Source organism: Oncorhynchus keta, chromosome 2 (assembly GCF_023373465.1).
Source record: "Oncorhynchus keta strain PuntledgeMale-10-30-2019 chromosome 2, Oket_V2, whole genome shotgun sequence".
Lineage (NCBI taxonomy): Eukaryota > Metazoa > Chordata > Actinopteri > Salmoniformes > Salmonidae > Oncorhynchus > Oncorhynchus keta.
Window position 1 is genome coordinate 67,045,106 of NC_068422.1, and position 26,207 is coordinate 67,071,312.

At 44.6% G+C, this 26,207-nt stretch overlaps 1 protein-coding gene across 1 annotated transcript; it reads left to right on the forward strand.

The window, feature by feature from the left end:
* The first annotated feature begins 9,632 nt into the window (after positions 1 to 9,632).
* On the forward strand, positions 9,633 to 18,911 carry LOC118371682 (neuronal acetylcholine receptor subunit beta-4). The gene is made up of 6 exons (XM_035757235.2): positions 9,633 to 9,953; positions 14,668 to 14,813; positions 15,704 to 15,748; positions 16,209 to 16,318; positions 16,483 to 17,545; positions 18,136 to 18,911. Exons 1-6 carry the CDS (start codon positions 9,905 to 9,907, stop codon positions 18,298 to 18,300), a joined length of 1,578 nt encoding a protein of 525 aa, XP_035613128.1. The 5' UTR covers positions 9,633 to 9,904; the 3' UTR covers positions 18,301 to 18,911.
* Positions 18,912 to 26,207: the final 7,296 nt, after the last annotated feature.

The window sequence follows — 26,207 nt, forward strand, 5'->3', positions numbered from 1 at the left end:
AGTGCGGAAAGTATTCAGACCCATTTACTTTTTCGACATTTTCTTAGGTTACAGCCTTATTCTAAAATGCATTACATAGTTTTTGTCCCTCATCAATTTACACACGGGCTCTGGCTGGGCCACTGAAGGACATTCAGAGACTTGTCCCATTCCTTTGTTGTCTTGTCTCTGTGCTTAGGATTGTTGTCCTGTTGGAAGGTGAACCTTCGCCCCAGTCTGAGGTCCTGAGTGCTCTGGAACAGGTTTTCATCAAGGATCTCTCTGTACTTTGCTCTGTTCATCTTTGCCTCGATCCTGACTAGTCTCCCAGCCCCTGCCACTGAAAAACATCCCCACAGCATGATGCTGCCACCACCATGCTTCACCGTAGGGATGGTGCCAGGTTTACTCCAAACGTGACGCTTGGCATTCAGGCTAAAGAGTTCAATCTTGGTTTCATCAGACCAGAGTATCTTGTTTCTCATGGTCTGATCGTCTTTAGATTCCTTTTGGCAAACTCCAAGTGGGCAGTCATGTGCATTTTACTGAGGAGTGGCTACCATCTGGTCCCTCTACCATAAAGGCCTGATTGGTGGAATGCTGAAGAGATGGTTGTCCATCTGGAAGGTTCTCCCATCTCCACAGAGGAACTCTACAGCTCTGTCAGAGTGACCATTAGATTCTAGGTCACCTCCCTGACCAAGCTCCTTCAGTTTGGCCGGGCGGTGTCGTGACGTGACTATCGTTTAATATGGTGACTGGGTATCCATCGAATGATTAGATACCACGTTTAATTATTACTTGATTAAATGAATCATGTAACAATTAATTAGTTAGTAATCTGGGGCACTACGGAAAATGTTTGTTTAATGAATTACCATTTCCCAAATTAACTCAAGAATATTTCAGTATACTACCCATCATCCGTCAATCAATAATTATCAGTCTCATTCTGAACGGCGTAATATCTTAGAAATCTGCACGAACCCTAGTCTCCATGATGAATCAGCTTACATGAATTGGCTTAATTATTTACTAAGTAATGAAATAATCACGCAGAAATACATACACACACATAATAGTATTGAATACTAACATAATGTAATGAAAGGACACAAGTGGACTAACCTGATGGCTTGGTAGACAATAGAAAGGTGTGGGGACAGATAAAGAGTGGGAAATACAGAGTGAACCCACGTAAACTACCATTCAAAAGTTTGGGGTCACTTAGAAATGTTCTCGTGGGCCTCCCTGATGGCGCAGTGGTTACGGGCGCTGTACTGCAGTGCCAGCTGTGCCACCAGAGACTCTGGGTTCGCGCCCACGCCCATGACGCACAATTGGCCTAGCGTCATCCGGGTTAGGGAGGGGTTGGCCGGTAGGGATATCCTTGTCTCATCACGCACCAGCGCCTCCTGTGGCGGGCTGGGCGCAGTGCGCGCTGACCAAGGTTGCCAGGTGCACGGTGTTTCCTCCGACACATTGGTGCGGCTGGCTTCCGGGCTGGATGCACGCTGTGTTAAGAAGCAGGCGTGGGTTGGGTTGTGTATCGGAGGACTTTCAACCTTCGACTCTCCCGAGCCCTTATGGGATGAGCAATGAGACAAGATAGTAGCTTCTAAACAATTGGATACCACGAAGTCCTCATTTTTGAAAAAAAATCACGTTTGTCCATTAAAATTAAATAAATTTTAATTTTTTAATTTTTTAAAAATGTTTTCATTTTACCTTTATTTAACCAGGCAAGTCAGTTAAGTCATTCTTATTTTCAATGACGGCCTAGGAACAGTGGGTTAACTGCCTGTTCAGGGGCAGAACGACAGATTTGTACCTTGTCAGCTCGGGGATTCGAACTTGCAACCTTTTGGTTCGCGCCCCATGAGATTCATGAAATTCATCAGAAATACAGTGTTGTAACGGCTGTCTTGGGTGGAAGAAGGAGAGGACCAAAGCGAAGCGTGGTTAGTGTTCATCTTTTTAATAAACAACTGAACACTTCAAAAATACAAAACAACAAAGTGACAACCGAAACAGTTCTATCTGGTGCAGACACACAAAGACTGAAAATAACCACCCACAAAACACAAAGGAAAACAGGCTACCTAAATATGGTTCTCAATCAGGGACAACGATAGACAGCTGCCTCCGATTGAGAACCAAACACAGAAATAGAAATAGAAATAGAAAAACTAACATAGACTACCCACCCCAACTCACGCCCTGACCATACTAAATAAAGACAAAACAAAGGAGTAAAGGTCAGAACGTGACAGTAACCCCCCCAAAGGTGCGGACTCCGGACGCAAAACCTGAACCTATAGGGGAGGGTCTGGGTGGGCGTCTGTCCGCGGTGGCGGCTCTGGCGTGGACATGACGTGGACCCCACTTCACCACAGTTTTTGTCCGCCTCCTCAACTGCCCCCGTGGCCTCTTACGAGCGGCGACCCTCAGGCCAAAGACCCCTCAGAGACACCAATACTCCTTAGCCGGCCCACAAGAATGGAATGGTCTACCGTATCAAAACCTTTGACCAAGTCAATAAAAATAGCAGCACAACATTGCTTAGAATCAAGGGCAATGCTAACATTAAGGACCTTTAAGGTTGCAGTGACACATCCATAACCTGAGCGGAAACCAGATTGCATACCAGAGAGAATGGTTGTGAGGTCTGGGGTCCGCTCACCAACCAAGACTTCACAAAATGGGACAAACACCAAATTGAGACTCTGCACGCAGAATTCTGCAAAAATATCCTCCGTGTACAACGTAAAACACCAAATAATGCATGCAGAGCAGAATTAGGCCGATACCCACTAATTATCAAAATCCAGAAAAGAGCCATTAAATTCTACAACCACCTAAAAGGAAGCGATTCACAAACCTTCCATAACAAAGCCATCACAAACAGAGAGATGAACCTGGAGAAGAGTCCCCTAAGCAAACTGGTCCTGGGGCTCTGTTCACAAACACAAACACACCCTACAGAGCCCCAGGACAACAGCACAATTAGACCCAACCAAATCATGAGAAAACAAAAAGATAATTACTTAACACATTGGAAAGAATTAACAAAAAAACAGAGCAAACTAGAATGCTATTTGGCCCTACACAGAGAGTACACAGCGGCAGAATACCTGACCACTGTGACTGACCCAAAATTAAGGAAAGCTTTGACTATGTACAGACTCAGTGAGCATAGCCTTGCTATTGAGAAAGGCCGCCGTAGGCAGACATGGCTCTCAAGAGAAGACAGGCTATGTGCTCACTGCCCACAAAATGAGGTGGAAACTGAGCTGCACTTCCTAACCTCCTGCCCAATGTATGACCATATTAGAGAGACATATTTCCCCAGATCACACAGATCCACAAAGAATTCGAAAACATATCCAATTTTGAAAAACTCCCATACCTACTGGGTGAAATTCCACAGTGTGCCATCACAGCAGCAAGATTTGTGACCTGTTGCCACGAGAAAAGGGCAACCAGTGAAGAACAAACACCATTGTAAATACAACCCATATTTATGCTTATTTATTTTATCTCGTGTCCTTTAATTATTTGTACATTGTGTATATATATATATATATATATAATATGACATTTGTAATGTCTTTACTGTTTTGAAACTGTTGTATGTGTAATGTTTACTGTTAATTTTTGTTGTTTTTCACTTTATATATTCACTTTGTATGTTGTCTACCTCACTTGCTTTGGCAATGTTAACACATGTTTCCCATGCCAATAAAGCCCTTGAATTGAATTGAATTGAATTGAATTGAATACTGTAGACATCAAGATAGTTTTTCCAACACTTTTGATAAACAGGGCAAAATAGAAATAGGCCTATAACAGTTAGGATCAGCTTGATCTCTCCCTTTAAATGAATGACAAACCGTGGCTGCCTTCCAAGCAACGGGAAACTCCTCAGAGAGGAGAGACTTGTTAAAAAGGTCAGAGATAGGCTTGGCAATTATAGGGGCAGCAACCTTAAAGAAGAAAGGGTCTAAACCATCTGACCCAGATGTTTTTTGGGGGTCACGTTTAAGGAGCTCCTTTAGCACCTCGGACTCGGTGACCACCTGCAGGGAGAAACTTTGTAGTGGGGCAGGTGAAAAAGAGGGATGAGCATCGGGGCTAGTCGCATTAGAAGGGGTGGGAGATGAGGAAATGTTGGATGGGCAAGGAGGCATGGCTGAGTCAAATATGATTCCTGACTTAATGAAGTGGTGATTAAAGAGCTCAGCCATGTGCTTCTTGTCAGTAACAACCACATCATCAACTTTAAGGGACATGGGCAGCTGTGAGGAGGGTTTATTCTCCAGGTCTTTAACCATTTTCCAGAACTTCTTGGGTTTAGACCCAGAGAGAGAACTGCTCCTTAAATGATCTAACTTTGTCCTTCCGGATAGCCTGAGTGCACTCACTGAGTATGCTTGTGCGGAGACTTTCGCCAAATGCAATTCTTGAGGTGGAGTAACTCTGCAAGATCACAGTCGAACCAGGGGCTGAACCTGTTTTTAATTCTCATTTTCTTTATGGAAGCGTGTTTGTTAACAATATCACTGAAGATATCAAAACATTAGGTCCAAGCTTCTTTGACAGAGGGGATCAAGCTGATTCTATACCAATTTACAGAGGCCAAGGGCCTCATTTATAAAGCTGTGTGGAGGATTCACGCATATGGGCGTATTCTGATTTATAACACAGTGTGCATGCACGCCCCACACCGGTTTCACTTTATAAATAACAATCAACTCGAAATTTGGCGCACGTGAGCGAGCGTCTTGTCCCACCCGTTTGATGCCCATAGTTGCCTATAAATAGTCAGTGAAACGCCCCTAATTAATATTCATCCATAATCACTGTGTGACAACAATGACTGCAAATCCCGACAGAAAAGCTAAAAAAAGAAATGTGGAAGTTCTTGTACGGGCGGTTGAAGCAAGAACACTGATATTGTTTGGCGAACATTACAAATGCCAAATAGGCGTTAGAGGGGCAGCATGATGCGGACGCTGTGAATGCTGCTGGCTCAGAAGGTCGGACCCTCTCAGAGAAAAAATGTGGTCTGACATAAAAGTGGAGGCCAAAAGGTCTTGGTAATCGGAACCGCTCATAAGCCACTCATCATCATTGGCCAGTAAATGTTGCTGGTCTCTGGAAATTCAGAAGGTCGGACCCTCTCAAAAATTTGCCAAAGCAGCCATTGTGCGTCATTACGCATTGTAATTGCAAGCCTTTTTATACCCACCCATTTGATCATCAAAGCTACCCAATTGCGTAACACCTTCAGGTGTGATAATTACTCTGATTGTAATGACAATGACAGGGCCATTATCACATTGACAGATCTGCGCAACGAACATGTGATAACAATATATGAAACTGTGCACTCGTATCTGCGTGCCTGAGGCATCGAAAACGGCATCAGTTTATACGTAATTTGTCCAACTGTTCACCTTATTATTTATGAGAATACATTTCATAACATGCAAGTATTGTTTAAAACTTCTTATGGCTAGGGGTTTTGCTAGCGGCACCCCTGGACAACATTCCGCTGAAAAGGCAGTGCGCGAAATTCAAAAATATTTTTCTAGAAATAGAGCAATATGTGCAATATGTTGTGCTTTCGCTGTAAAGACTTTTTGAAATCGGACACGATGGGTAGATTAACAAGAAGTTTATCTAAAGATAAAATGTATCTAAAGATAAACTTCTTGTTAATCTACCCATCGTGACCGATTTCAAAAAGGCTTTACAGCGAAAACACAACATATGATTATGTTAGGTCAGAGCCGAGTCACAAAAACACACAGCCATTTTCCAGCCGAAGAGAGGAGTCACAAAAAGAAGAAATATAGATCAAATGAATCACTAACCTTTGATGATCTTCATCAGATGACACTCATAGGACTTCATGTGTAACGCTTCACGTTGGTGGAAGGAGAGGAGGACCAAAATTCAGCGTGGTAAGTGTTCGTCATGTTTTAATTGAACAAACTGAACACTACACAAAATAATAACAAAGAGAAAACGAAACAGTTCTGCCAGGTGAACAGACACTAAACAGAAATTAAACACCCACAACCAAAATGGGGAAAACAGGCTACCTAAGTATGATTCTCAATCAGAGACAACGAACGACACCTGCCTCTGATTGAGAACCAAACACATATAAATATAACAACCTAGAAAAAGGACATAGACGACCCACCCCAACTCACGCCCTGACCAACCTAACACAAAGACATAAAAAAGGAACTAAGGTCAGAACGTGACATCATGTTACACAATACATGTATGTTTTGTTCGATAAAGTGCATATTTATATCCAAAAATCTCAGTTTACATTGGCGCGTTACGTTCAGTAATGTTTTGCTTCCAAAACATCCGGTGATTTTGCAGAGAGCCACATCAATTTACAGAAATACTCATAATAAACATTGATAAAAGATACAAGTGTTATTCACATAATTAAAGATATACTTCTCCTTAATGCAACCACTGTGTCAGATTTCAAAAAAACTTTACGGAAAAAGCAAACCATGCAATAATCTGAGTACGGCGCTCAGACAACAAATCAAGCCAAACAGATATCCGCCATGTTGGAGTCAACAGAAGTCAGAAATAGCATTATAAATATTCACTTACCTTTGACTATCTTCATCAGAATTCACTCCCAGGAATCCCAGTTCCACAATAAATGTTTTATTTGTTCGATAAAGTTCATCTTTATGTCCAAATACCTCCTTTTTGTTCGCGCGTTTAGCCCAGTAATCCAAATTCATGACACGCGAGCACTAGGTGCAGACGAAAAGTCAAAAAGTTCCGTTACAGTCCGTAGAAACATGTCAAACGAAGTATAGAATCAATCTTTAGGGTGTTTTTAACATAAATCTTCAATAATGTTCCAACCGGAGAATTCCTTTGTCTTCAGAATTGCAATGGAACTCAAGCTAACTCTCACATGAATGCGCGTGGCCAGCTTGTGGCTCTCTAGCAGACCTCTGACTCATTCCCCTCTCATTCGCCCCCACTTCACAGTAGAAGCATCAAACAAGGTTCTAAAGACTGTTGACATCTAGTGGAAGCCTTGGGAAGTGCAATATGACCCTATAAACACTGTGTATTCGATAGGCGAAGAGTTGAAAAACTACATACACCAGTTTTCCCACTTTCTGGTTGGATTTGTCTAAGGTTTTCGCCTGCCATATGAGTTGTGTTATACTCACAGACATCATTCAAACAGTTTTAGAAACTTCAGAGTGTTTTCTATCCAAACCTACTAATAACATGCATATATTAGCAACTGGGACTGAGTAGCAGGCAGTTTACTCTGGGCATGCTTTTCATCCAAACGTGAAAATGCTGCCCCCTAAACCAAACAGGTTAATAATTACAGATCCAATTAAATATTATTCCCGATTAAACAGTACCTACATTTGAGGGGTTATTTTGCAAAAGCAGATGTCCGTTTGTATTTATCCTAAATCATGTTTTTTTTAGGGCACTCCAGGGAATTCTTCATATATAATACGTGAGAGGTAATATTTTGATTTATTTTACACAATGGTATCAATTTCAAAGTGTGGCTTGAGTTTCATCCTTCTGCCATCTGAGTCGCAGTTTCTCATTTCTCCAGTTTATGTGCATAGGTATGGGTCAAAGTGTCCAAGGAGGACCGCACATTCTCCCATCAAGTTTTTATTTTTTTATAAATCCCAAAGTTTGCTTAGAAAGTGGCGTAAGCCGTCTTTTGTGCTTATGCAACGTTTATAAATGAGGCCCCATGTCATGAACGAAGGCTTGCTTATTACAGTTTTTTAGCAAGTGTCTATGACAAATCAGGACAGGACATTTCACTGAGCAGCCAATACGAACACAGGCTGTAAAACAGTAATCACTAAAGTCATTAGTGTGTGTGTGCATAGAATGTATGCACACATAACTGTAAGTCGCTTTGGATAAAAGCGTCTGCTAAATGGCATATATTATTATATTATTATATTATTATTACAGAAAACACCAGACTGGTACCTATCAGGATTATTTGTGAGGATAACAAAGGAGAGTAGCATTTTCTGGGTGTTTGGAGTCATACCTTGTGGGATTGGTAATAATCTGAGAAAGATTTAGGGAGTCCCATTGCTTTAGGTCTTGGTCAGGTGGTTTAAGCATATCCCAGTTTAGGTCACCGAGCAGGACAAATTCAGACTTCAGGCCAGGAGAGAGTTTAGGGCGGGTAGGGTACAGGCTGGTGCTGATGGAGGACGATAACACCCAGCAATAGTCAACAAAGAGCTATTTGAAAGTGTAATGCTTAAAACCAGCAAATCAAATTGTTTGGGGACAGACTTGGTGGAGACAACTGAGCACTGAAGGTGATCCTTGGTAAAGATTGCCACTCCCCCACCTTTGGAAGATCTGTCTTGCCGAAAAAGGTTATAGCCAGAAAGGTTAACGTCGGTATTGAAAACACTCTTTCATAACCACATCTCAGTAATGACCAACACATCTGGATTGGAGCTGTGAACCCACACTTTCAATTGATCCATTTTAGGTAATACGCTTCTAGTGTTAACGTGCAGAAAACTCTGGCTTATACGAGAGCAGAAATCAGTGAAACAGATATCAGAGCGCACATTAGAATTGGGGCTAGCAACAGGATGTACATGCACATTTCCAGATATCATCAACAGTAATACAATCAAGGCAACCTTAAAAGGAAAACAATACCAGAAAGTTAGATGCAGTGTGTTTGTTGTTCATTACAATGAGTACTTGCTCTCTCTGTCCGATACAGCTCCTTCATTGGGCATAATAATGAGGGGTTAAGCAGTGGGCAGATCGTAAATCTGCTGGGCTGAAATTGCTCTGCCATTGGACTGACTTGAGACCACTACTGTAAATCTGTCCCATCCAGAAACACAGGGTTGTTTATCACCCAACATATCAATGGACATTGCAAACGTCCTCACCAAACCTGTGTGACGTTACTGAATCACCCAACTCATTATACATCTGCCATGATAGCCAGAGAAGATGTGTGGCAGGAAACAAACAAGTTTAATTAGTTGTGGTTATCTGGTCAGAGCATTCAGATGTAGAAGCAACTGAACTGAGATGTCAGATTCTGTGTCAGTGTTGGATTAGAGAGTGTGCTAGGGCTTGTATAGGGAGGGAGAGAGGGAGCAAGAGATAAATAATCACACTCATTCATCTGATGAGGGGACAGACACTCTTCTGGTCATCTAACACAATATGGACACTAATAAAACATTTAATAAAAGGCTCCAGTATACTTGATTATCATTTAAGTGAGAAATCCTCATGTAGGGTCACTTAGATTATCATGTGACCCATATTGGTGTTTTGGCATGCATATAGTGGCCTAGATTCAACCCATGTCACTATGGTAACATATGGTCAAATTAATATAGATTTTATAGATTTTGTTGTTGGTTAATAAATCAAGAAAACAAATCATTTTTATCGTCATAAATGTTATTGTTTATAGCCTAAATAGTATCATAGACACCTGCTTACAACCTATAACAGCTCATATGACTAAATATCAACACTGATGGAAGGATGGAAATAGCAATTAGTCTATCTAAGATTTGCGCTCAGGAGATCATGTTGTGTGTGAGAGCGATGCGTAACGAGTGAGGAAGGTGGAACGGTGTATGTTGGGGAAAGGGTCTCGTTTCTATTTCAACTCACCTGCAAATCTCGATCTGATACAGACACACCGTTTTCAGTAAACATTTGTTCTAACTAATGCGGGTGTCGTTATTTGTAGAGCCGGACAGGCGCACGTGTATGGAGCTTTTTAGGATTTGGGAATGCTCGGTAAACACGTTAGATCCTTTTCTTATTAGGCTTCCTGAATGAGGACACGGATGGATATCGTGGCACTGTCAAAATGACACGGACTCTCACTCTCCTCGCTTTCCTTTTCACTTTTATAAAATGTAAGTATTTCATGTATGTGAATTTCGATTGCATTGTCAGTTCAGTTGAAAAATATTCTCTCTACAATGGGTTGTTCTTGCTGATGGTGTTATAATTGTACCTTCAGAAAGGAGGTTCACTTTTGTAATTCACCTACAGTGCATGTAATACACTATTTAATTTCATGTTAGCCAAGTTTCCATGAGTGATTCTTTTTTATTATCAGAGAGGAACATAGTTCAACATGTATTGATGCCTTAATTTAAAAAATATATATATTAGATACAATACTGTCAAGAGAATAACACAATATTTGTGTTACTCTTTATTAGGTCGCACATAGGAGGACAAGCACATTCACATGATATGTTATGTTTGGTATGGCATGTATTAATTTGTGGATATCCGTCAACCATTTCACATGATATGTTATTAATTACAATTCGTATGATGTATTACGAATTTGCAAAACCTACAGTATGTTACGAATGTGCAAATGTACAAAATGTTACGAGTCTTCAAAACATATGATATGTTAAGAATTCTAATTTGCTGTGACTACCGTTAATTTCGTGGCTAACACTAATATTAGCTCGTTGGCTAACATTAGCTGAGTTTATGGTTAATGTTACGAGTTAGGTTAAAGGGTTAGCTAAAATGGTTAGGGGAAGGATTAGCAAATATGTTAAGTATTTGCAAAGTATCAAAAAGTAGTAATCAGTTTAAAAGTTGCTAATTAACTAAAATGCAAAAGTTGTTAGTTATGAGATTCGAAAATACAACCTTTGGGTTGCTAGATGTTTGCATTATATGCCCACCCACCTTTCATTTTTTGTCTTAAATAACCTTCTGTCTTATGTAACCATACCATAAGTAACATCTCATATCGAACATCTCATTCCAAAATCATGTACATAAATATGGAGTTGGTCCCCCCTTTGCTGCTATAACAGCCTCCACTTTTCTGGGAAGGCATTCCACTAGGTGTTGGAACATTGCTGCAGGGACTTGCTTCCATTTAATATTAGTGAGGTCGGGCACTGATGTTGGGGGATTAGGCCTGGCTCGCAGTTGGCAGTCCAATTCATCCCAAATGAGTTCGATGGGTTTGAGGTCAAGGCTCTGTGCAGGCCAATCAAGTTCTTCCACACCGATCTCGACAAACCATTTCTGTATGGACCTCGCTTTGTGCACAGGGGCGTTGTTATGGTGAAATAGGAAAGGGCCTTCCCCAAACTGTTTCTACAAAGTTGGAACCACAGAATTGTCTAGCATGTCATTGTATTCTGTAGTATTAAGATTTCCCTTCACTGGAACTAAGGGGCCCCAACCATGAAAAACAGCCCCAGAAATGATTATTCCTCCTCCACCAAACTTTACAGTTGGCACTATGCATTCAAGCAGGTAGCGTTCTCTTGGCATCCGCCAAACCCAGATTTGTCCATTGGACTACCAGATGGTGAAGTGTGATTCATCACTCCAGAGAACGCGTTTCCAATGGTGGCAAGCTTTACACCACTCCAGCCGACGCTTGGTATTGCGCATGGTGATCCTAGGCTTGTGTGTGGCTGCTCAGCCATGGAAACTCATTTTATGAAGTTCCCAGCGAACTATTATTGTACTGATGTTGTTTCCAGAGGCAGTTTGGAACTCGGTAGTGAGTGTTGCAACCAATATTTGTTTTTTACAAATGTATTAAAACGATAAAGAACTCATTTTCATAAGTATGTTGACCCTTTGCTATGAGACTAGATATTGAGCTCCATTTCCATTGATCATCCTTGAGATGTTTGATTGATTTGGAGTACACCTGTGGTAAATTAAATTGATTGTACATGATTTGGAAAGGCACACACCTGTCTATATAAGATCCCACAATTGACAGTGCGTGTCAGAGCAAAAATCAAGCCATGAGGTCGAAGGAATTGCCCGTAGAGCTCCGAGACAGGATTGTGTCGAGGTACAGATCTGGGGAACGGTACCAAAACATTTTTGCAGCATTGAAGGTCCTCAAGAACACAGTGGCCTCCATCATTTTTAAATGGAATAAGTTTGGAACCACCAAGACTCTTCCTAGAGCTGGCCGCTCAGCCAAACTTTGCAATCGGGGGAGAAGGTCCTTGGTCAGGGAGGTGACCAAGAATCTGATGGTCACTCTGACAGAGCTCTAAAGTTCCTCCGTGGAGACGGGAGAACCTTCCAGAAGGACAACCATCTCTGCAGCACCCCACCAATCAGGCCTTTGTGGTAGAGTGGCCAGACGGAAGCCACTCCTCAGTAAAAGGCACATGATAGCCCACATGGAGTTTGCCAAAATGCACCGAAAGACTCTCCGAACATGAGAAACAAGATTCTCTGGTCTTATGAAACCAAGATTGGCCCCAGTGATGTACTGGTCCATATGCACTACCCTCTGTAGCGCCTTACAGTCAGATGCCGAGCAGTTACCATACCAGGCGGTGATGCAACCGGTCAGGATGCTCTTGATGGTGCAGCTGTGGAACATTTTGAGGATCTGGGGACCCATGCCAAATCTTTTCAGTCTCCTGAGGGGGAAAAGGTGGTGTCATGCCCTCTTCACGAGTGTCTTGGTGTGTTTGGAGCGTGATAGTTCGTTGGTGATGTGGACACTAAGGAACTTGAAACTCTCGACCCGCTCCACTACAGCCCTGTCGATGTTAATGGGGGCCTGTTCAGCCCTCCTTCTCCTGTAGTCCACGATCAGCTCCTTTGTCTTGCTCACATTGAGTGAGAGTTGATCTCCTGGCACCACACTGCCAGGTCTCTGACCTTCCTATAGCCTGTCTCCCCTTTCAAGACCCAGTTGATACACACACACACACACACACACACACACACACACACACACACACACACACACACACACACACACACACACACACACACACACACACACACACACACACACACACACACACACACACACAGTGTAATAGCCCTTCTCAGCAGGTAGTGATTACTTGTTTGAATTGACTGCTCTCCCACTGGCCAGTGCCCTTCACCTCTGGGTAAAGAATGTGGATATTTGACAGCAGCCTCCCAGGGCTTTGACAACATGCCATCTGTCTTGTAGAGGACCTCTGTCTTGTAGAGTCCACCTGACTGATGATAGGGTAGCCATGGAAACATGAGGGAGTCTTGTTGGACACTCAACTCTCAACTCTACATGAAGCTGTACCTTGATAATTAGGATTTGTGGTAATTGCCTGGCACAAACTGGCACTGATAATACACTATTGGGAAGGGATCCATAGTCAAAACGTGTATCTTATTTTTAGCTACCATTATCCATAAATGTGAGTCAATACTATGCATGCCAGTCTCCCTTAGCTAAAAGTAGAGGAGAGTCCGACTGCATCACTTCTTGTTTTTATGAGAAACAATTTATTTAAAATTCCAAATTGTTTGCATAGTCAATTTACACACAGCACTGACACACACACTTATCCCACCAGACATGCTACCAGGGGCCTTTTCACAGTCCCCAAATCCATAACAAATTTAAGAAAATGTACAGTATTATATAGAGCCATTATTGCATGGGACTCCCTCCCATCAAAGATTGCTCAAGTAAACAGCAAATTTGGTTTTAAAAAAACAACGCCTCTCCCCTATTTGAGCTAGATATTGTTTGTATGTACTGATATGTAGGCTATGTAACATTTTAAATGTATGTAGTTCTGTCCTTGAGCTGTTCTTGTCTATTAATGTTCAGTATTATTTCATGCTGCTATCGCAACAGCTAATGGGGATCCTAATAAAATACCAAATACCACATCATGAATCTTCAAATTAATATTTTTCAGTGCAACAGTCTTAGCAGCTATTGTAAAGATTACTTCAGGGCATGTACTACTTGATGAAGCATTTTTCTCCAAAACAATTTCTCCTGACTGGGCGACTCAGCTACTCTCTGCTACTGTATGGCATTATAGAGGAGGGCTGGTGGGGGAAGAGAGGGTTGTTGGTGGAAGGGAGGGCGTTTTATCATCTACGCCTCCCTGTCCTTCCTCCACCAGGACAGGGAGGCGGGGGGGTTGACTTGCGCGTTGTTTATCAAGGAGCAGAGGGTGTGCTGGTTTGTTTCATGTGATGGTATTCCTGGCTGGAGCTCACATAAGACAAAAGGCTGATCATGTGGCTTTAGGCTCTGGCTCTGCAACATGCAGGATCATTAACACTGCAGAAACATCTCCCCTCCCATATCCCGGACGTTAATTATTCCGCAGGTAGCTCCAAGGCCCTCATATATTTTTTTACTGTATATTTAACAAAGCCCAAGCCCTATCAGACAGGCATTCTCCCCTGTGGGAGTTTGTCTCACACTTTAGTATGCAGTTTGTTTGGAGTGTTATTAAACACCTCCAGGTACAAGGGTATAAAAACCAGGAAGTGTCACAGTTGGTGTTTTGTTCTGCTCCTCTTTGTCCTGGGTTGGGGAGCTGAAAGACTGAAACACTGCAGAGTCAGCAACACAGTTTTCATCCAGTCCACACTGGGCCATAAAACATGCTCCATTAAACAACATAAAAAGAAAGGCGTGACAGTCCAGCTATAAAACCAGTGACTAAACACAACAGATACAGCCAGTGGGTCTTTTTTTAATCGCACAGTAATCTAGTTTTGTCATTGTTATAACACAATTTCAATAAAGGTAACACCTGTGACTATTTCCCATAACTATCTCCAAATCACTGTTGACTCTGTCCATAGGTGGCAGTTGTGCGGACTCAGAGGAGCGTCTGATGAACTGTCTGCTGGGAAAGGATCGCTACAACAAGCTGATCCGCCCAGCTGTGAACAGGACAGAGCGGGTTACTGTCAAACTACAGGTTTCCCTGGCCCAACTCATCAGTGTGGTGAGTCTCATGATAGTCATTCCATAGAGCCAGTTAGAGGCCCTGAGACGGAGAGGAGAGATGCAGATGAGTGAGACCACAGAGGGAGAGGAGAAAGCAGAGATGAGAGAACAGAAAGGGAGAGCAGAGCTCAGAGGAGTCAGTGGCAACCATGTTAATTACTTACACACATTCTACTGAAAGGCCCTGGCCCTAATGACAGCATGGGTATAGGATGGATCTGGCAGGGCTATGCTCTCCATCTCTGTCATGTCCAGATTGAAACTTCAGCACATTGCGTTAGAAGGAGCTGTAAAAGCTGCTGCAGGAGAGGACGTTGGAGTCCCACACTGATTTACAGGGTCCCTCCCTCCCTTCCTTTCAGCCTAGGCATGGCCCAGAGAATAACAGCACGACACATACGTCCTCTGTTTATGGCCTCTTATTGTCCTCCTCTTCTTTGGTAATTGAAATTTGAATGTCCTGTAAAGTGTAATGGTATGAGAAGTGTGATATAGTTGTTTTAAAGCATTGTGCTGCTGCGTGCATTGGAGGTTTGCCCACTCTGCTGCCCACTCCTTTTTAGGGGTGTTCGTTTTACTTGCTGTTCAGAGTTGATGCAAGCGCTCTGTGGATTTATCAACAGGTCCAACGGCACTCAGATGGCAGATGTGTCCCAGGCGAAGGGTGTCATTTATCTTAACAATTGACCCCATGTGCAGGGAATTTATTCAGCGTGGAAACACATCTCTCACTTTTACTCTCTTCTAAATCAAGCATGTGCACTAGCGGAATGCATGTGTGCTGGAGTCTGTACGTGTGTCTGAGTTTTGTCATTAAACATGCTTTGTGTGTCGTATAGTAAATAGTCTGTTTTTAAATGAAGCTAACACTGACATTTTCCTTTCCAGAATGAGAGAGAGCAGATTATGACCACCAATGTTTGGCTCACACAGGTAAGTGTGAAGATTATGGTCCTATCCTATTAATCATTACTCAGTCTGTCCCCTCGTCCATCTCCAGCTCCAGTATCCTTGTCACTGAACCTGAATTAAAGCAGAACCATGCCTCTGACTCAGACAATCCGGAACAGAACAGACTGATAATTGTGCCCACACCGTTCACCACTTTTCATTTCAATGATAATTAAGTGTGTCATTGGTAATGATTTGGTCCTTAGAGTCCTTATGTGACTGAGTGCAACAGTCAGAACAGTGAGGGTAGCCTATCAGTTAAGAGCGTTGGGCCAGTAACCGAAAGGTCGCTGGTTCGAATCCCAGAGCTGACTAGGTGAAACATCTCTCTATGTGCCCTTGAACAAGTCACTTAACCCTAATTGCTCATCTAAGTCCCTCTGGATAAGAGTGTCTGCTAAATGACTAAAATGTTAAATATGTAACCCCCCTGTCTCTTCAGCACTGGGATGACTACAGGCTATCATGGGACCCTTCTCAATATGATGGCATTGACAAGCTACGTATTCCTTCCAGACACATCTGGCTACCTGATATTGTGCTCTATAACAAGTGAGTAAGCATTATTCATTTTCCAAATGATGAACACATTTTCTCATGTAATTTACGGATCATGAAAATCAAATGTGTGATTGTAATACATTTTCTCATGAAGACATAATACGTTTCTGTAATGGATTACTCTCCCCCTACCTCCCTCATCACTCTCTCCATAGTGCGGATGGAACCTATGAGGTAACAGTCTTCACCAATGCCATTGTCCAGTTCAACGGCAGCATCTTCTGGCTGCCTCCGGCCATCTATAAGAGTGCCTGCAAGATCGAGGTCAAGCACTTCCCCTTTGACCAGCAGAACTGCACGCTCAAGTTCCGGTCATGGACCTACGACCACACCGAGCTCGATTTGGTCCTGAAGACAGGGGTGGCCAGCATGGACGACTTCACTCCCAGTGGGGAATGGGACATCTTGGCCTTGCCGGGCAGGCGGACGGTTAACCCTCTGGATCCTACCTACGTGGACCTCACCTATGACTTCATCATCAAGAGGAAGCCGCTATTCTACACCATCAACCTAATCATCCCCTGTGTCCTCATCACCTCTCTGGCCATCCTGGTCTTCTACCTGCCGTCTGACTGTGGGGAGAAGATGACTCTGTGTATCTCAGTCCTCCTGGCCCTCACTGTGTTCCTCCTCCTGATCTCCAAGATCGTCCCTCCCACCTCGTTGGACGTGCCTCTGATTGGGAAGTACCTGATGTTCACCATGGTGCTGGTGACCTTCTCCATCATCACCAGTGTGTGTGTGCTCAACGTGCACCACCGCTCCCCCAGCACACACACCATGCCCTCCTGGGTCAAGGTAGTGTTCCTCAACAAGCTGCCCCATCTGCTCTTCATGAGACGCCCGAAGAATAACTCTGCCCGCCAGCGGCTACGCCAGCAGAGACAACTCCGAACTCGCAGATCCATCCTGGCGGACCTGGGCTACCCTGCCACCGCCATGTCCAAAACAGCCACCGCTGCTGCCATGTCTTCCTCCTCTGCCTCGGCCTTCTCCTCCCCGGGACACTTTTACAACAAAGTCACAGCTCCGCTGGGGTACACCCACGCCTTCACGAAGGGGGAGGCCTGCTCCACCGAGTTCCTGCCCAACAGCTTCCCCTCCTCCCAGGACCTCCGCCATAGAGGCAGCCCAGACTGGGGGGGAGATGTTCAGGAGGCAGTGGACGGGGTCCGCTTCGTGGCTGATCACATGATGGGGGACGATGATAACCAGAATGTAAGTGAACCATGACCGTGTCCATGGGGTTAGTGTTGTGAAATGAGCTGGAGATAGAACTCAAATAGGTGTTTTTTATCCTTGGTCCTGGAGAGACGTAGTGTGTACAGCTTAGTACTTTTAACACCTGGCTCCACTAATGATCATGACCTTGATCAGCTGGACCAGTTGTGTAAGTGCTGGTCTAGGACAAAAGCCTGCACACACTGTAGTCCTCAAAGACCAGGAATGAAGAATACTGGGATGTGGGGTAGTTGAGAATACAATCCAGTAAAATAACCCAGACTGTTGTAATAGATTGTTTTCATAAATACATCAATGTAAAAGTGAGGTGACCAGGCTTGAAAAATGTCCACCTTCAAAAAACTGCAGAGGAGAGGGGTGAAAGGCTCAGTAGCTGCTACAAGGTCTGGCTCAGTAATATTTACACTGGTGCTTTCTCTTTGTTTCTTCATCTTATATTACATTTGCATCACTTTTAAACTCATCAATCACATATTGTACTCCATACCCAATTTCTGCATGCCGCAGGTGTTACCGTATGAACATGACAGTAATGTGACCATACCTTGTTCTCTTTGTGTTCCCAGGTTATCGAGGACTGGAAGTATGTGGCAATGGTGGTGGACCGTATGTTCCTGTGGATCTTTATAATAGTGTGTGTGACTGGAACCCTGGGTCTCTTCCTCCAGCCTCTATTTCAGCATTCAATAGTCCCCATCCAGCAGCCCAGCTCAGACACACCCCGTACCTGAACCCCCCCCCCCCAAGAAGTATGGGGGTCATACATAGACATAAGGGTCATAGAACATCAACCAACGCCATGTGGCCTACAGCAATACAGGTCTCTGTATGTCTTTCTGTTTCTACTACCTGGTCTTAACACGGCACATCGGTACAAGGAAGAGTTGACTTTTTCCATATAGTTGAAGCAGAGATACAAAGATGTCCCTCTAAAACCAGACTGAAAGTACAAACGTTACCCGAGTGGAGTAATAACCCAAATAATACGTCGGATATCATTTGACTCCCGATTTCTCTCCCATGTTATATCACCCTGTTGTGGAAATGTAATGAAAAAAAATCTATAAATGTATAAAAAGGTCAGTGAGTTTAATTCAATTCATTAACACCCAATAAAGTCTAAAGTGGTGGGGTACTAAATGAAATGATGTTCAGTGTGATAAGATAAAATAGCTTGGCTAGGTCACATTGATAAGATGGATATTGGGCAAAATCATGTAGCTCAGAACATTATGATTCAAGCTAGGGTGTTATAAAGAGGCCTCCTAACTGAGTTACAAGGCTATAACCTGTGAATTACTGGGGATATTCCCCACAGATGTATTATTTGGATGCAATAAACAGTTCCAGTTTAAAAAAACATATTTGTACTGTTTATTTTGTTATGTCTAAGTTTCCTGATTTAACCATGAACAGAAACATAAAGGCAGTGAGCCTAATAGTGAGCCTAATAGTGAAACAGACACACAAGAAGTTACGTATTGTGCCATCTACTGGCCACATTTGAATGCCCACTCTGGCATCACATCCATTGATATTGCACGGACTCTCTGGCTATAGTTATCACTCTCTCCTTCGATCAATCGCCAGAACCCTGTGACTTTATGTCACATCAAGGCAAAGCAGCTCTGTTCCTGATTAAACATGTGAATCTCCTAACTATGATGATATGTGATTACACTGACAGTTTAAACATCAGCCTGCCTACTGGGGAGGTTAGGAATACCGCACTGGCTTCTAGGAAATGTGCAAGCTGGGTACTTTTAACCTAATATGATGATTGATTGTACCCTTCTAACATGCTTACACCTCTCTGAAAGAGTAGCCTCTTTACTAAATGGGATCTTAATCATCTTTGTTGGTCTGTCTTGCCAATGTTTATAGTACTATACCTATGTCTTGATGTTAATGTTTCTGGTTTCTGTTTTGTCTGAATTTTGGGGGTGGAATTACAATAATAGTGTTAAAATAATTGTGAATAACGCTTTATCTATACAGCCACACTGGCATGACAATAACATAACAGCACACGTCTTCTGTTCTATCAGCTCGATAAGCACAGATGTAACATGTTAACACAGTCCTCAGATTTTTTTTTTTACAGCAGCAGGCCATTATTATTTTTGTCATACCTTAGGAGAGACCTTGGTAATAGGCAGGATTCGTACTCTTAATGAAAGTGGATTGATAGTTTAAAGCTGCATCCAAAGTAATAAGTTAAAAGGGGGCCTGCAGGTTAATGGAAGTCCAGCTCCTATATGAGGTATGTGAAGGCTGCTTGTCAAGAGGGGGTTGGGGATGCCTGGCCTGGGCTTTGTGTGAGCTTTAGTGTGGTGTGAGTGCAGTTGAGAGCATCTTTCAGACTCAGTAGATGACTTCTCTTGGAACTATTATTATTTCCTTTCATGCGATTCTGCTTGAATACCTTCCACACACTGTAAAACACATCGGTGCATTGCACGTGTTTTATCATAACACTGCTGTTTACCCTTTATCCTGGCTTTACTTCTGTCCATTGTGACTTGAAGAACAATAGTATATTGTATCACGTACGTAAAACGTTGCCAGTTAAGTCATTGATGACTGAATGGTGCAACAGTATACCTCTGTCCATGGCGATGAACTCTTGCTTCGCGTGAATTGAAGCAGTCTCGCCTTTGAAACACCAGATACTGGACTTTTGCCCTCAGTTCCAACACTCACATAGTGTGCCACTTTACATTATACAACAGTCTACACCAAGTCAGCCAGGTATTTTCAGCCATTTTCATACATTGATTCAATGTCAACAAGCCACCGTGCTTCCACACCTACATTTGCTTGCTGTTTGGGGTTTTAGGCTGGGTTTCTGTAACAGCACTTTGATATATCATCTGATTTAAGGGCTGTATAAATACATTTAATTTAAACAAGGAATTTCATTTGAATTTGTGAACTGAATAGTCTCCTAGCCCCATCCATATAGTATCCGAGCCCCATCCATATAGTCTCCTAGCCCCATCCATATAGTCTCCTAGCCCCATCCATATAGTCTCCTAGCCCCATCCATATAGTCTCCTAGCCCCATCCATATAGTCTCCTAGCCCCATCCATATAGTCTCCTAGCCCCATCCATATAGTCTCCTAGCCCCATCCATATAGTATCCTAGCCCCATCCATATAGTATCCGAGCCCCATCCATATAGTCTCCTAGCCCCATCCATATAGTCTCCTAGCCCCATCCATATAGTCTCCTAGCCCCATCCATATAGTCTCCTAGCCCCATCTATAGTCTCCTAGCCCCATCCATATATAGTCTCCTAGCCCCATCCATGTAGTCTCCTAGCCCCATCCATAGTCTCCTAGCCCCATCCATATAGTCTCCTAGCCCCATCCATATAGTCTCCTAGCCCCATCCATGTAGTCTCCTAGCCCCATCCATATAGTCTCCTAGCCCCATCCATGTAGTCTCCTAGCCCCATCCATATAGTCTCCTAGCCCCATCCATATAGTCTCCTAGCCCCATCCATATAGTCTCCTAGCCCCATCCACATAGTCTCCTAGCCCCATCCATATAGTCTCCTAGCCCCATCTACGTAGTCTCCTAGGCCCATCCATATATATTCTCCTAGCCCCATCCATGTAGTCTCCTAGCCCCATCCATATAGTCTCCTAGCCCCATCCATATAGTCTCCTAGCCCCATCCATATAGTATCCTAGCCCCATCCATGTAGTCTCCTAGGCCCATCCATATAGTCTCCTAGCCCCATCCATGTAGTCTCCTAGCCCCATCCATATAGTCTCCTAGCCCCATCCATATAGTCTCCTAGCCCCATCCATATAGTCTCCTAGCCCCATCCACATAGTCTCCTAGCCCCATCCATATAGTCTCCTAGCCCCATCCATGTAGTCTCCTAGCCCCATCCATATAGTCTCCTAGCCCCATCCATATAGTCTCCTAGCCCCATCCATATAGTATCCGAGCCCCATCCATATAGTCTCCTAGCCCCATCCATATGGTCTCCTAGCCCCATCCATGTAGTCTCCTAGCCCCATCCATATAGTCTCCTAGCCCCATCCATATAGTCTCCTAGCCCCATCCATATAGTCTCCTAGCCCCATCCATATAGTCTCCTAGCCCCATCCATGCAGTCTCCTAGCCACATCCATATAGTCTCCTAGCCCATCCATATAGTCTCCTAGCCCCATCCATGTAGCCTCCTAGGCCCATCCATATAGTCTCCTAGCCCCATCCATGTAGTCTCCTAGCCCCATCCATATAGTCTCCTAGCCCCATCCATATAGTCTCCTAGCCCCATCCACATAGTCTCTTAGCCCCATCCATATAGTCTCCTAGCCCCATCCATGTAGTCTCCTAGCCCCATCCATATAGTCTCCTAGCCCCATCCATATAGTCTCCTAGCCCCATCCATATAGTATCCGAGCCCCATCCATATAGTCTCCTAGCCCCATCCATATGGTCTCCTAGCCCCATCCATGTAGTCTCTTAGCCCCATCCATATAGTCTCATAGCCCCATCCATATAGTCTCCTAGCCCCATCCATGTAGTCTCCTAGCCCCATCCATATAGTCTCCTAGCCCCATCCATATAGTCTCCTAGCCTCATCCATGTAGTCTCCTAGGCCCGTCCATATAGTCTCCTAGCCCCATCCATATAGTCTCCTAGCCCCATCCATATAGTCTCCTAGCCCCATCCATATAGTCTCCTAACCCCATCCATATGGTCACCTAGCCCCATCCATATAGTCTCCGAGCCCCATCCATGTAGTCTCCTAGCCCCATCCATATAGTCTCCTAGCCCCATCCATATAGTCTCCTAGCCCCATCCATATGGTCTCCTAGCCCCATCCATATAGTCTCCTAGCCCCATCCATGTAGTCTCCTAGCCCCATCCATATAGTCTCCTAGCCCCATCCATATAGTCTCCTAGCCCCATCCATATAGTCTCCTAGCCCCATCCATGTAGTCTCCTAGCCCCATCCATATAGTCTCCTAGCCCCATCCATATAGTCTCCTAGCCCCATCCATATAGTCTCCTAGCCCCATCCATGTAGTCTCCTAGCCCCATCCATATAGTCTCCTAGCCCCATCCATGTAGTCTCCTAGCCCCATCCATATAGAGTCCTAGCCCCATCCATATAGTCTCCTAGCCCCATCCATATAGTATCCGAGCCCCATCCATATAGTCTCCTAGCCCCATCCATATGGTCTCCTAGCCCCATCCATGTAGTCTCCTAGCCCCATCCATATAGTCTCCTAGCCCCATCCATATAGTCTCCTAGCCCCATCCATGTAGTCTCCTAGCCCCATCCATATAGTCTCCTAGCCCCATCCATATAGTCTCCTAGCCTCATCCATGTAGTCTCCTAGCCCCGTCCATATAGTCTCCTAGCCCCATCCATATAGTCTCCTAGCCCCATCCATATAGTCTCCTAGCCCCATCCATATAGTCTCCTAACCCCATCCATATGGTCACCTAGCCCCATCCATATAGTCTCCGAGCCCCATCCATGTAGTCTCCTAGCCCCATCCATATAGTCTCCTAGCCCCATCCATATAGTCTCCTAGCCCCATCCATATGGTCTCCTAGCCCCATCCATATAGTCTCCTAGCCCCATCCATGTAGTCTCCCAGCCCCATCCATATAGTCTCCTAGCCCCATCCATATAGTCTCCTAGCCCCATCCATATAGTCTCCTAGCCCCATCCATATAGTCTCCTAGCCCCATCCATATAGTCTCCTAGCCCCATCCATATAGTCTCCTAGCCCCATCCATGTAGTCTCCTAGCCCCATCCATATAGTATCCTAACCCCATCCATATGGTCACCTAGCACCATCCATGTAGTCTCCTAGCCCCATCCATATAGTCTCCTAGCCCCATCCATATAGTCTCCTAGCCCCATCCATATAGTATCCTAGCCCCATCCATGTAGTCTCCTAGGCCCATCCATATAGTCTCCTAGCCCCATCCATGTAGTCTCCTAGCCCCATCCATATAGTCTCCTAGCCCCATCCATATAGTCTCCTAGCCCCATCCATATAGTCTCCTAGCCCCATCCACATAGTCCCCTAGCCCCATCCATATAGTCTCCTAGCCCCATCCATGTAGTCTCCTAGCCCCATCCATATAGTCTCCTAGCCCCATCCATATAGTCTCCTAGCCCCATCCATATAGTATCCTAGCCCCATCCATATAGTCTCCTAGCCCCATCCATATGGTCTCCTAGCCCCATCCATGTAGTCTCCTAGCCCCATCCATATAGTCTCCTAGCCCCATCCATATAGTCTCCTAGCCCCATCCATATAGTCTCCTAGCCCCATCCATATAGTCTCCTAGCCCCATCCATGCAGTCTCCTAGCCACATCCATATAGTCTCCTAGCCCCATCCATATAGTCTCCTAGCCCCATCCATGTAGCCTCCTAGGCCCATCCATATAGTCTCCTAGCCCCATCCATGTAGTCTCCTAGCCCCATCCATATAGTCTCCTAGCCCCATCCATATAGTCTCATAGCCCCATCCATATAGTCTCCTAGCCCCATCCACATAGTCTCTTAGCCCCATCCATATAGTCTCCTAGCCCCATCCATGTAGTCTCCTAGCCCCATCCATATAGTCTCCTAGCCCCATCCATATAGTCTCCTAGCCCCATCCATATAGTATCCGAGCCCCATCCATATAGTCTCCTAGCCCCATCCATATGGTCTCCTAGCCCCATCCATGTAGTCTCTTAGCCCCATCCATATAGTCTCATAGCCCCATCCATATAGTCTCCTAGCCCCATCCATGTAGTCTCCTAGCCCCATCCATATAGTCTCCTAGCCCCATCCATATAGTCTCCTAGCCTCATCCATGTAGTCTCCTAGCCCCGTCCATATAGTCTCCTAGCCCCATCCATATAGTCTCCTAGCCCCATCCATATAGTCTCCTAGCCCCATCCATATAGTCTCCTAACCCCATCCATATGGTCACCTAGCCCCATCCATATAGTCTCCGAGCCCCATCCATGTAGTCTCCTAGCCCCATCCATATAGTCTCCTAGCCCCATCCATATAGTCTCCTAGCCCCATCCATATAGTCTCCTAGCCCCATCCATATAGTCTCCTAGCCCCATCCATGTAGTCTCCTAGCCCCATCCATATAGTCTCCTAGCCCCATCCATATAGTCTCCTAGCCCCATCCATATAGTCTCCTAGCCCCATCCATATAGTCTCCTAGCCCCATCCATAGTCTCCAGCCCCATCCATATAGTCTCCTAGCCCCATCCATATAGTCTCCTAGCCCCATCCATATAGTCTCCTAGCCCCATCCATGTAGTCTCCTAGCCCCATCCATATAGTCTCCTAGCCCCATCCATGTAGTCTCCTAGCCCCATCCATATAGAGTCCTAGCCCCATCCATATAGTCTCCTAGCCCCATCCATATAGTCTCCTAGCCCCATCCATATAGTCTCCTAGCCCCATCCATATGGTCTCCTAGCCCCATCCATGTAGTCTCCTAGCCCCATCCATATAGTCTCCTAGCCCCATCCATATAGTCTCCTAGCCCCATCCATGTAGTCTCCTAGCCCCATCCATATAGTCTCCTAGCCCCATCCATATAGTCTCCTAGCCTCATCCATGTAGTCTCCTAGCCCCATCCATATAGTCTCCTAGCCCCATCCATATAGTCTCCTAGCCCCATCCATATAGTCTCCTAGCCCCATCCATATAGTCTCCTAACCCCATCCATATGGTCACCTAGCCCCATCCATATAGTCTCCTAGCCCCATCCATGTAGTCTCCTAGCCCCATCCATATAGTCTCCTAGCCCCATCCATATAGTCTCCTAGCCCCATCCATATGGTCTCCTAGCCCCATCCATATAGTCTCCTAGCCCCATCCATGTAGTCTCCCAGCCCCATCCATATAGTCTCCTAGCCCCATCCATATAGTCTCCTAGCCCCATCCATATAGTCTCCTAGCCCCATCCATGTAGTCTCCTAGCCCCATCCATATAGTCTCCTAGCCCCATCCATATAGTCTCCTAGCCCCATCCATATAGTCTCCTAGCCCCATCCATGTAGTCTCCTAGCCCCATCCATATAGTATCCTAACCCCATCCATATGGTCACCTAGCACCATCCATGTAGTCTCCTAGCCCCATCCATATAGTCTCCTAGCCCCATCCATGTCTCCTAGTCTAGTCTCCTAGCCCCATCCATATAGTCTCCTAGCCCCATCCATATAGTCTAGCCCCATCCATGTAGTCTCCTAGCCCCATCCATATAGTCTCTTAGCCCCATCCATATAGTTACCTATAGTCTCCTAGCCCCATTCATATAGTCTCCTAGCCCCATCCATATCCTAGCCCCATCCATATCGTCTCCTAGCCCCATCCATATAGTCTCCTAGCCCCATCCATGTAGTCTCCTAGCCCCATCCATATAGTCTCCTAGCCCAATCCATATAGTCTCCTAGCCCCATCCATATAGTCTCCTAACCCCATCCATATGGTCACCTAGCCCCCTCCATGTAGTCTCCTAGCCCCATCCATATAGTCTCCTAGCCCCATCCATATAGTCTCCTAGCCCCATCCATATAGTCTCCTAGCCCCATCCATATAGTCTCCGAGCCCCATCCATATAGTCTCCTAGCCC

Coding starts and splice junctions, on each gene's coding strand:
- LOC118371682 (XM_035757235.2), top strand. CDS start 9,905: ATGACACGGACTCTCACTCTCCTCGCTTTCCTTTTCACTTTTATAAAA. Junction 14,814..15,703: donor TGGCCCAACTCATCAGTGTG/GTGAGTCTCATG, acceptor TTTCCTTTCCAG/AATGAGAGAGAGCAGATTAT. Junction 16,319..16,482: donor GATATTGTGCTCTATAACAA/GTGAGTAAGCAT, acceptor CTCTCTCCATAG/TGCGGATGGAACCTATGAGG.